This window comes from Pecten maximus, chromosome 16 (genome assembly GCF_902652985.1).
Source record: "Pecten maximus chromosome 16, xPecMax1.1, whole genome shotgun sequence".
Taxonomy (NCBI): domain Eukaryota; kingdom Metazoa; phylum Mollusca; class Bivalvia; order Pectinida; family Pectinidae; genus Pecten; species Pecten maximus.
Window position 1 is genome coordinate 1,391,614 of NC_047030.1, and position 13,236 is coordinate 1,404,849.

General features: G+C 34.6%; 1 protein-coding gene across 4 annotated transcripts in view; it reads left to right on the top strand.

The window, feature by feature from the left end:
• Positions 1–203: 203 nt before the first annotated feature.
• LOC117345260 overlaps positions 204–13,236 on the top strand; it is a 48,216-nt gene continuing 35,183 nt past the window's right edge. For 2 of the 4 annotated variants that reach the window (XM_033908301.1, XM_033908304.1), the window contains exons 1-2: positions 205–369; positions 13,062–13,094. In XM_033908301.1, the coding sequence (XP_033764192.1) occupies positions 289–369; positions 13,062–13,094 (114 nt within the window). In that variant the 5' untranslated portion in view covers positions 205–288. Of the gene's footprint in view, positions 370–13,061; positions 13,095–13,236 lie in introns of all 4 variants that reach the window. The other 2 variants (XM_033908305.1, XM_033908302.1) reach the window with 2 other exon arrangements.

The window sequence follows — 13,236 nt, forward strand, 5'->3', positions numbered from 1 at the left end:
CTCTCCAATCTTACAAATACACCTACCTGTGGAGAATACCTGTGTGTATACTTGTCAACCTTGTATATCTACCTTGACGCCTTATCAATTGACAATAGACTTATCACTGTCAACCAAAAAGCGGTCACCTTTACCTGGAGTATTAAATTTAATTGACATTTTACCCGAGGTAAATTTATTTTTTATCCTTTGAGAAAATCCCCATCCGTTAGGTAGATTGGGTATTCCCCTTACCCTGCCGCTAGGGGTCGCCAATTGAGCGATGCACAGAAGACACCAGAGGAAAACATGGCTGCACCCGAAACCGACGTCCCCGCACGGCTCGGACCAAACAAAACACCCGTACAGCTCGAGGAACTAACGAAAGACGTAAGTACGACTTATAGTCAATATATAACATGTGCTGGGTCTCGTCAAGGCTTTTGGGGTTAGTGGATGATGTTATTTACAAGAAAACGTGGTATTTGTATGGTACATGGGGTAGGGTTTTCGAGCTAAGCAGTGTAATTTGACCAGATGGTCTGTGTATGCATGCTTTCCCACCGATACCCTGTTAAACCACGTAGTTCGACAGCCCTGATATCTAGCTTAGCATGTACTAGCTGCCTCGATTTAGTCTCCCATTTCCCCCACTAACATTTTTTGCGCCATTTTACTGTTATTCGTACTGATTATTATTGTATACAGCGAGGGTAGCGGTCGGGTGTTCCGTTAGTCGAGTTCGCTCGCCCGTGACTTTTCCTTTCGTAGCCATTTCATTATTGGGGTCATCCATGCGTGACGTCACAGCCGAGGTCACACACAATGTAGGACCGTAACATTGGGAAACAAACTAATTCATCATTCTTGACAGACAAGAGAAAATAAAACAGACATACAACATTCTGTTGTACGATACGAGATGGATCTCAAGTAGATAGCGAATGATAATCATGCGGATCTGGTGTAAGGGAGTTGATATGCGTATATTTAGTCTAGATGTGTACTGTGTGTCTTGATAGATAAGGAAATGGAACAGCAAATGCCTTTCTTGGGTTTACTGACAGTAATTTTCACCTTTCCTGACTTTTTTGAAAAAAAATTATGAATAAGAAACAATGTTGATTTATGCTAGGAAAAATGTTCATAAATAATAAAGTTGAAACAATGTTTATACTGAGGCCCACAAAATATTTAAATTAGTTGTTGTTGATTGTCAATTACTATGTATAAATAGAAACAATATTTCAAATACATACTAATTGCCAATTAAAATGTATGTATGCACATTCAAATATATATTGAACGAATGGTATAAAAGGCTCAGAAGAATTTTTAATCAAACCCTTTTATATTTACATAAAACATACAATAAATAAATATTAGATATTTATAAAAACTCTTTTAAAAAAAAGTTAAAACATCTGTATTAATTTTGCGATGAAAAATTGTATTCTTGATGATGTGCATCTAAGAGATAATTAGGAAAGACCTAAAAGCAATCGGAATCAGTACAAGATAAATTATAAAATGTTTTGAATAGTTATGTTACCACCTGTATTTTATCTCAAAATGACATGTAAGTTGGACTGAACCTCATAATTTAACCATTTCAGTTAATAGTTATTGTAGACTTAAGTTCATAGTAGTAGAATGTCATATTAATTAGCCTTATTAATGAATAATATCAATTGAGAGATTAAGTTCATATTAGATGATAAGTATGGTCAAAATGAAACGCAAATGTCTTTGTTTGTATATTGATATCAGGAAGGAAATTTCAGTTACTTAAGGGGAAAATGGAGTGAAATTAATATAAAGATATAAATTTATCAAATGTTTCCATATGTGGCGGACTTCTGTATAAATTGTCCCTATTGTTCACCTGAATGTTCGTTATATCGTGTGATGGTTCACCCTGAACTTGATTGAAAATGCAGTTTGTTTGACAAAGCTCTAAAGTAAATATGCACTAATTGAAATTTCCCAGATTATCCAGGCCAATCTTGTATGTCAACACCAGTATCCTGGTGCTGCTTTAGTTGATACAGACTTATCATTTCCTGTCACCCTGTTTTATAAAGCCTGACAAATCATTTCATCTTGCTCGCCATTACTTTCCCAGAAATGACACGCGTTTCCTTAACGATAGGTTATATGAATGCGATGACAAATATTTATAACAAATACTTTTAAGTTTTAATTTCAAATGTCAGAACTGAGGGTATATATAATGTGTTTTGACATTGACAGTTATGTTAATTTGAATTTAATTAAATTTACAGTCATATCTAAAGTATCCATTAATTTGATGGTATTATGCAAAAAGACATGTAGATCCAAAAACGTTGTATTTCCTTGTCTGATTTTCATAACATTAGTTTGAATATATATATATATAATTGTTACGGTAAAACTTTCTGGAGAATCTATATATAAAATTGTTACAGTAAAACTTTCTGGAGAGAATATATATATTAAATTGTTACAGTAGAGCTTTCTGGGGAGAATATACATGTATATAAAAAATTATTACAGTAAAACTTTCTGGAGAGAATATATATATTAAATTGTTACAGTAAAACTTTCTGGAGAGAATATTATACATGTATATAAAAAATTATTACAGTAAAACTTTCTGGGGTTTGTTTGGTTTGTTTTTGTTTAATGTCCTATTAACAGCCAGGGTCATTTAAGGACGTGCCAGGTTTTGGAGGTGGAGGAAAGCCGGAGTACCCGGAGAAAAACCACCGGCCTACAGTCAGTACCTGGCAACTGCCCCACGTAGGTTTCGAACTCGCAACCCAGAGGTGGGGGGGCTAGTAATAAAGTGTCGGGACACCTTAACCACTCGGCCACCTCGCCCCCTAAACAGTAAAACTTAATATACATGTATATTCTCCCCAGAAAGTTACAGTAAAACTTTCTGGGGAGAATATACATGTATATAAAAAATTATATAATTGTAACAGTAAATCTTCCGAAATTCTCTTATTTACCATTTTATACATTTTATGTAGTAAGTTAAAATCCTTAAACTTGGCTAAATATTATTTATTCTAAGTCCTTTAAAAAGATTTCGGATGTAACAAGCTATTTCCTGTGGTCCTGTGTGATTAATTATAAACAAGATTTTGTGTATAATACATTTTCAAATACTTAAATATAAATCATTACATTGTCACTTTTTAATTCTGCTTGTAGTCAGAGTAATTAAAACAACTTTATTGATGACTTCAATATCGTAATGAAGATAATTGAATAATATATATATATATGTATATTATATACCAAGCATTTGTATGGTAGTTATTTAACTAGTAAGCTCAGGTTTAGTTTTTGCGTGTTTGACTGTCGAAAATGGAATGTTTCCTGTAGTTAAAAAGTGTAGAAAATCTAAAAAAAAAAATGTGTTAAAAAATGACAATGTGACTATATTTTCCCAATTAAAGCAAGCAAAGGCAGTTGTAAAGTGGGTAAGATAAAGGACAGTGATGATTAGGGAAATGTGTTGCCTGTCTTAACCACCCTTGTAACAAGACCCGTAGAGTAAGTGGATATAATTCCCAGCCTACAATGGAGGCTTGTCACTATATATGTCACCATTTGTGTCAGCCATCAACAGTGGATGATATATCCCCACCCCTCTAGCTCCCCTATACCCCTAGGGGCCCTGTCCCTGAGGCTCACCACAGGATTACAACAGGATGTCTCAATTATGTCTTTAGAAGGCTGTACCTGCAGGCCCTGTGTGGTTAGGGTAGACAAGGCCTTATCTATACTATATCTGGCCATAAGATCATATTACCATCCATCATATGTTTTCTTCACAATGATTTTTTAAGTATTTCTTATTGTAAAACATACATTCCACTAGTTAGTTTTTGAAGAACACACACATTTTCTATATTCTAAGATTATTCATATATTAGACAATATATTATAAATGAATATATAAAATATTAATTTTCATAGAGTAGTTTTTATCCCGTTTGTTAATGAAATTTTGACCTGTTTTACAGGCGAAAACAGACGGTTACCCATAGTTATAACGTGTATATTTTTATATTTCTTTTATAGAACTAAATTAGATCCGGAGAAAAGACAATACAAAGTTCTACAGATGTAATTAGATCGATATAAATGTTTGGTTTATTTATCCGTTTATCTGTAAACTTGTATAAAACATAGGAAATTGTCAATGCTACTTTCTGTACAATTACAGTAATCTTTGTGACCTTTTAATAAAACTGTATAAAATCTCCTTTTGTTATGACAATGGACATCGAATACTACAAATGTTTTATAACAATACCAGATACACTCATACTAGGATGTTGAAGTATTTGTTACATTGCCAACAAATACCATATACATACATGTATGTAAACTATTTAAAAGTTATTCATATATATAAATATATATATACATAATGGTAGTCAAAATATATGGAAGATCTATTTTTGGAAACTGAAAGCAGAATTTCACATACTTGTAACCACAGCTGACACAGGATGTGAAAGCTAAATCGGATCAGGGTGTTTCATACTTATATGGAAGGCAAGTCGGTGCAGCTTTAACATTGGAATGAGATGTAAAAACGAGGCGACTCGATCTAGATCTCCTACGTAAAAACCCCTCTGTTGTAGTCACGGGATTGATTGATAGAGCAGGGTACTTCAATAGGGTATCCTTATTGATTTATAATTCATAGAGTATTAAATACTCACGATTCCTGATCGCATTAAATATCACGGTAGCAAACACATGTGGTGTATATAGATAATATCATTTGTAGTTGTGGTAAATTTCCTTAGTAGGTAACTTGTAGATATTAAATAATGTAACTTTCAAGTTCTGATTTTAGGTTTTTTTTTCCTGAATTAATTTGAAGGAAATGAATTAAGGTGATTGTCTCCTAGTTTATTGAACCTTAAGGCTATAAAAGTGTGGCCTGGTACATACTTGAAAACATTGTTGATAGACAGATCTAGATAAGAAAAGGATATACATTAGTAGGAGAATGGGTTGAAAATGCTTTGTTGAAAATTGTTATAAAATTTATGGTAGACACAAAAATTTAGGGTCGGTAGGACGGTCAGTACACGATATACTCATGTAAACATATTGTTATAATTGATTTTCTAATTCAGTTAAACTGGTTTGGACATTTCAAAAGTAAGTGGAAAATGGCACAATATGTAAAATTATTAGGATTTCGTTTCATTTTCATATAATGTATTAGACAAAAAATGACTTAATTGCTCAAAAGCAGAAGCCTGGTTCACAAAATGATGAAATGATCATGGATTTATTTAATTTTAGTCATCTTTTTGAAAAACTCATATTGTAAAAATTAGGCAAAATTAATTTGCAGCAAGATCTATAAACATCTATGTTTTCCCATTTAAACAAACTGATATTATTCCACTTTTATTTTCAATTTTGCACCAGTATAGCTATATACTTCAAAATACAGTCAACGTCTGTGGGGGTCATAAAATGTTTGAGATATCCTGGGTATTCAAGCTTACAAGGTCTATTTTAATTTTTACTATCAGAACTAAATTTTTTACTTTTATTAAACAGAGCCTTTAGTTATCCGGGTTTGGTATAACAGAGTTTGGTTATAAGCTAGGACAAATCCTGTTATATAATTCTTCTTGTGCTATAGTGAATAAATATGATATAAATATCTGTATCCCTCAGGGTCATGGTCAGCATCTGCCAGCTGTGGTCAGTCAGCTGTGGTCAATCAGCCGTGGTCAATCAGCCGTGGTTGTCAGTGATTTATAGTATTGGGGTACCTGTGTGCCTTTACCTATGGGTAGAATGACTGACCTGATTTGCTGATTGACAGGCGATGATTTATATGGGGTGGGGCACATGTTGTACTGGACATATCTTAATCAGGTATCTATGTAAGATTTGATTGATGGGTAGATACACCCCATTAATACCCTGATACAGACATCACCAGTTAGTTATTTCTGATTGGTCATCCAGTACCCCACATCAGCTACCTGGGTGATCTAACCAGGTGATTTGAGTAACCTGTTAGTTATTTCTGATTATATGGATAGGTAAACACACCTGACATTTTTTCTGAGATATTTGGATATGAACTTTTCGTGAATACCTCCACAGACGAGCTGGTGTCCATGATATTCATCCATTATGTATATCTCATCTTTGTGTACAATTCTGTGAAAATATTCGAGGAAGAGTTGTCAGAGTTTTCTAAAGATTCTGTAAACAGTGGATAACATTGTGGTGCCGTTGGTTGATCACAACCTATAGAACTATTCAGAATAATCTACGAAAGCTGGAAAATGTTTGAAAACACAACTAAACATCTGCTTTTAAGAGAAACCCACTCGCCTGACTACAAGAATTCATATTCTCCCGAACAAAAAAGTGTAAGTTTGTTTTCTTTGTTTTTTATTCTTAAAATTTTTTGCAATTCTTTCGCCACTCCAACCAAACTAACATGATTAACATTTGGTGTATGGTAACCCTTTGATTAAGTCTCCTTTTCTTTCCCAGTAAAAAGCAGCCATTCAAGATATTTCATATTAAAATACATTATGTAGATAGACTTATCTGAAAAATGTTGTTTGCAACTAGATGTTTTATCCCCTCCCCCACTCCACCACTCAACCCATGCCTTTTTAAAGTTTCCATGAGTTGTAATTCACAATCTTGTCCCTCGGACCATCATGTAACTGCAGGAATGTTTTTATATATTTGGGGGCCAGAACAACTTTTAATTATCTGTAGTAATCCTGATATCTCATATTATATAGTACGGATTTATTAACAGCATTACAAAGGGTTGATCAAACCTACGAACCTCACCTTCTGATATAAACAATAGCTGTGACTTCTGTTGAAGTGTATACTCAGATTTTGTTGTTCCTGAGTAGGGGCCTCGGTGGCCGAGTGGTTAAGGTGTCCCTGACACTTTACCACTAGCCCTCCACCTCTGGGTTGCGAGTTCGAAACCTATGTGGGGCATGCAGTTGCCAGGTACTGACCGTAGGCCGGTGGTTTTTCTCCGGTACTCCGGCTTTCCTCCACCTCCTAACCTGGCACATACTTAAATGACCCTGGCTGTTAATAGGACATTAAACAAAATAAACCAAACCAAACCTGAGTAGAACTAGAAGCCACCTTATAATGGCCCAATCCTAAGTGTTACGCTTTTCCTTTTCATACTCGGCCCTGAGTCTACAAGAGTCAGTTGTAACAGCCTTACTAGATTAAATTATAAAATTAACTAACTTGACTAGATGTAATTTAAACTTGAATTATTTTGCAACAATTGCGAAGCAAGTTGTACCAACTTATTTTGATCACGCTTGTTGGATTGAAGTATGTGAAAAGTCTGACTGTGGGTGGAAAACTGGAGTACCCTGAGAAAACCCATGTGGTCAGTCGGTAGCCTGGCCCATACCTTATCATGTCCAATTGGGGAATCAAACCCCAGTTACCTAGGTGAAAGGCAAGTGTGTTACCGCTGAGAAACACAACCAATCAATCTACATAAACACAAAAACAGGCAGTCGTTAAAAACAAATAGAAATATTTCTGCTAATATATTTGGAAAGTGTTCAATCAATGACAAAAAAGAAGCGCAATTCAACTTAGTTCACATTTAATTCAAGTTTACTCATATTTAATACTTCTGGAAAGTAAGTAATGAGACTTCAGAAAAGGTAGATTTTAAATAAATACAAAAAATAAATACTGGTCTTTGAATTGTTTTAAAAGTTTAAACAAATCTATGTGACTGTACAATGTGGCCTTATTTAGGTGAGTTTTAGCCCCACCCTGATATACACCAGATGTATGTACCCAGTTATTGCTGGTGAAGGCCGGCCGTGTGCATGCATACAAATCGACCACCTACCCTCTCTTGTATCAGATAAACTTGGGTCCGGGGTGTATACTGATGAAGACAATCCTGCTTTGGCATTTTAAAATTTACTTTCATCTAATATGATACAGATCAGAACCATTTAAAACTTCAGAGTTACCCTAAGAATAGCATTTAATTATCAGATATCCCTAACTATGGTAAATGTACATTTCCGTATATATCCATAAAAATGCCTGTGCCCACAAATAAACCATCTTCAGCATTTTTACAGAATAAGCAATTTTGAAAATTTAAGCTCAAAGTGGTGCACAAGTAAGGCCGGCATTCCCAAACTTCATTACTTAGACTTTTACACATGTGAATGGGGCTTATTCGAGGATAAATACAGTATTTACCTTTGACACAAGGGGAAGGGGATTAATTGAGGATATTACTGCTACAGTATTAATCTTTTAACTTAGGGGAGGGGACTCATTTGAGTACTTAACTTTTACAAAAGGGGATGGGGCTCATTTTGGGATAATTACGGTACTAACTTTAACACTATGGGAGGGGGCTTATTTTAGGGATAATATGGTAAACTGTTACACAAGGGGAGGGAGCTTATTTGAGTACTACAGTACTAATCTTTTACACTAGGGGAGGGAGCTTATTTGAGTACTACAGTACTAATCTTTTACACTAGGGGAGGGAGCTTATTTGAGGAAAAATATGGTACTCTATATATCACTTATGTACATATCTGTATATAGATTGTGTTATTATACTGTAATTTCTATTAATAGAAATTCCAACATTAAAACAAAGAGTTCAAAGAACCACCATCCTTTGTAACTATATAAGGTGAAATGATGGAATTGTAGGGTTAGATCATATACTTTGGTACTAAGTGATCATGACACGAGTATTTGGTCAATAAATTTGTTTAAATATTGCATCGTATTGTTATGAATAAAGTTACACAAAAAATCTCACTATTTAATTCTGTGTTTACGTATTGGTGCCCTGGGTGTATTATATTTAACTTTTTTTTTTCACATTTAATTGATTATTTGTCAATGTGAATGATATATATATGTAATCTACAAGTAGCCATTTCCTATATTTTGTTTAAAATCAACTGAAATTTGACCTCAAGAACAATAACTGGTTTCTCTGAAAATAGGAAATGTTTTGACACAAAGCTATCACCAATGTTGCGTACATGTGTCGTTGATAGTGCATGTTATGTAGGTTGGTTGTGGAGGATCTACATAAAGCATTAACAACAACATGATATACTGGTGTACAATTAATTTGTTACCGAATATTAATAAGTTTGATACATTAATAGATGTGAAATATGTGATTTATGGATGAGGTTGACAGAGTTTAGTGACGGAGACGGAAATCATTTTCTTTTTAAACCAGTGTTTTATTAGCTTGATGAGAAGATCCAGGGCTTATATATACCATTTGTATAGTAGGCGTCCACAGACTGCTATATATACCATTGGTGTGGTAGGCGTCCACAGACTGCTATATATACCATTGGTGTGGTAGCTATATATATATATAGGCGTCCACAGACTGCTATATATACCATTGGTGTGGTAGGCGTCCACAGACTGCTATATATACCATTGGTGTGGTAGGCGTCCACAGACTGCTATATATACCATTGGTGTGGTAGGCGTCCACAGACTGCTATATATACCATTGGTGTGGTAGGCGTCCACAGACTGCTAAGTAAAATTTTTATAAAATAGCGTTTTGTCAATGCCTATGAGGATACAGCTTTCATATTTGACATTTGAGTTCCAATTGTCACAGGATCTTTCTATTGGTAGTACATATACAAACGACCTGACCTTGACCATGACCTTTGACTTGATATTTAAAGATTCTGAATTTAAACACATGGCAAGCTATTTCGTCTTGTGACAACTCCTGTAATGTTTTAGCCTGGACCAGGGGTCCAACACATTTGACTCCGTAGAGGCTGTGTTGTGATTTGTTAGCATTTTTTGCTGTACTCAAGTAGATATTGGGGGGGGGGGGGGGGTGTTCAATTGGTTTGGTTTGGTTTATTTTGTTTAACGCAGTTAACAGCTAAAGTAATTTAAGGACAGCCTCCCGTGCGTGCGGGTAAAACCAGGCATGGGCTTAATATCAGATAGAAATGGTATAGCATACTGGTCAAGTGGGGATACAGGTGAGGTGGGATACAGGTGAGGTGGGATACAGGTGAGAGGGGATACAGGTGAGAGGGGGTACAGGTGAGTGGCGATACAGGTGAGAGGGGATACAGGTGAGTGGGGAGACAGGTGGGGTGGGATACAGGTGAGTTAGGATACAGGTGAGAGGGGATACAGGTGAGGTGGTATACAGGTGAGAGGTGATACAGGTGAGAGGGGATACAGGTGAGTGGGGATACAGATGAGGTGGTATAAAGGTGAGAGGGGATACAGGTGAGTGGGGATACAGGTGAGAGGGGATACAGGTGAGGTGGGATACAGGTGAGGTGGGATACAGGTGAGGTGGGATACAGGTGAGTGGGGATACAGGTGAGTGGGGGTACAGGTGAGTGGGGATACAGGTGAGGTGGGATACAGGTGAGGTGGGATACAGGTGAGTGGGGATACAGGTGAGGTGGGATACAGGTGAGAGGGGAGACAGGCAGATACCTTTATAGTTCTGGAAGTGACATATTCATATTTTTTTCCCTACATGTATCTAAGTGCATTAATTTGCATAAAGTGGTGTTTGTATTCTAATTTCTTGTTCTGAAGATAGGATTAGTTTGTAATGCATGTGTGAACATGTGATTGGAGTATTTCCCTGTAATTGTCTTGCATGGTTGAGCATCGTTCAGTATGATATATACATGTATATATGACCAAAAGGTTGTTTTACATATTCTACAAAGTATTGCATGTTGTACCTGACTTTTGTTTTGAGCATATTTATACACAGCCTCTCTGAAGCCTTGATATAATACAAATGTATGTATATATTATTTTACAAAACAAAATTCTGAGCTGAATTTTTTTCAAGGCTGTAACTATATTTGGTTCCGACATTTCGTACGTCTTGCAGATCTATGAGAAATATTGATTTCTAAATAAAGTATTATATCTTTGTTTTCATTTCGATGTCATGAGAAATTGTCAATTTCTTGGAATGTCCATGATAGAGATTTCTCGTATTTGGATTCAAGCCTTAGAAAAGAAATCTTATATTGACCAACTGAAACCTTAGAGCTACTGTTTTCGTTATATGTTAAAAACATTCGTAACAATTAGAAAGTTTTATTGATATAATTCATGTCGGTTTCCAAATTACAAGTCTCCATTCCAAATTTGGAAGGTCGGCAAGCATGCACGAAATGAGTTCAGAATAATTTGAAGTTTAATTAAAATAATAAGAATAATTTTCTATTACATTTTATGATTTTAGACCTAAATTCTGTTTAGAGGGATACCATCAATCTGTACATATAGTGAGCAGGTACATTTTCAAGATTCAATTTCAGAAAATATTTTTCTTAACTTGAACTGCAGTGTACTGCGGTGAACAAGTAAGCAGTGTGACCTATGAACACATTGTCATGTTTGGGATTAGAAATTTGGAGAGGGGGGTTCTAAATACTATAAATGATAGCATCAGACTTTCTTACATGTAATTTTATTAGTAAGAATTGAGATGTTTTGTTGACCTACCTGTAGACTTATATAATAATTCTAGTACTTACAGAAGAGCTCACAATAGAGCAGGTCAAAACTTGCATGTTTAAACTACCGACAGTAATTGTTTTAATAAAATATGGATAGAAATGCATTTATGTTTTATATTATATGTGTGGAATAAAAAAAGTAGTTCTAACTGTATTTGAGAAATATTCCTAGAGAGTTTAGAAATAGCCTCGAATGTTTGATACCGACTTCAAATGATATCAGACATTAGGGAAGCTATTTGTAGAATTATTTTAGATGTTTGAATTCATTATTTTGTCATGATGTTGACTATCTTTTTATTGTTATATTTAGGTCTTTTTCCTGTTATGTTTGTGGAATGGAGTTATCTCCCCCTAGTGTTAACACACGCTGCATGAATACCATATATAGTCTGGTGTTTGACAATTGCTATAGCCAATCCGCTTTGGACATTCATACTGTAAATATGATGTCCTTCCTCCCCGTCGGTTGCTACACGATATTCGGATTGACACGCACGAGTCAAGGGTCACGGAATCTTATGGAGCGGTGGTGAAAGGTGAAAGGTTAAAGGTGAACACAGGTGAAGGGCAGCGATTGGCTGGTGCATGGTGATGATATGTTGTCATGGATTTGATATGTTGTACGTTGAATTCAGAATTTTATTTCCATTTTCCTTTTGTCATGACATCTGATGCACATATTTTAACAAATCTTTATTTGTTGGAATATAATTTTCTGTTAAAAAATAATGACAATTTATTTACAAAATCTCTTCTGAAAATATCTTAATTTGATGAAAAATGAAATTAAAATTTGTTAAATGATCTTAAGGTTTAGGACCGCATTTTCAAAATGAAAGATGATTTCAATTCTGCCAACTTTATTTACATAATTGCAACATTCTACAAGGAGTAATTTTAAGTTGTATTGATTTTACCAAGAGATGCAAATACAAGAAAGATAATTTATTATTGTGTTACCATACTACTATGTACAAATTATAGCCTTTTCAGATGTATAAATCCACTACAGGTTAACAACTGCTTCTTGACCTTGAAAATATATATTTATGTATATTTATATATTGCGATAAGAATATTATTAGCTGTTTTAGAATTTATATTCAAAATTTTATATTGCAAGCTGATAGAAAGGAAATTAACATTAGTCAAATTTGCATTATTATATACTTTTGTAGATAGTGGTTTGAAAATCTTGTGTTCCTTTGAGCGATATTAACATCAGTCTAGCTTGCATGGTTTCATTCTTGCTGCATCATGAGCATTATCTAGTTTAAATGTTTTGCATGATAACATTCCTGCAAAAAGTTAGAAATTTAATCATTGAGACAATGCTGAAATGTTTTATTCTTCCTTTGACTCCTTGAATTACTCATGGAACATCTCTGGCCTTTATGGTTGGATCAGTCTATTGAGTTAGGCAGGGATGGCAGGATTGCAAACAAACTTTTGATCTTTGTGTTTTTCATCACTCTCTTTCAGAATTTGTTTAAGCAGCCAAAAAAAGAAATTCTTGTAAGTTTGAATACAAGTCTTGTTACATTAATGGTTATGGTTAATTTCAATATACATGATTATGAAATGAGAACTGCATTATAAATGATGTAATTTATGTTCGTAAACTTTTAATTATCACATATATTAAAAGAATTTTATG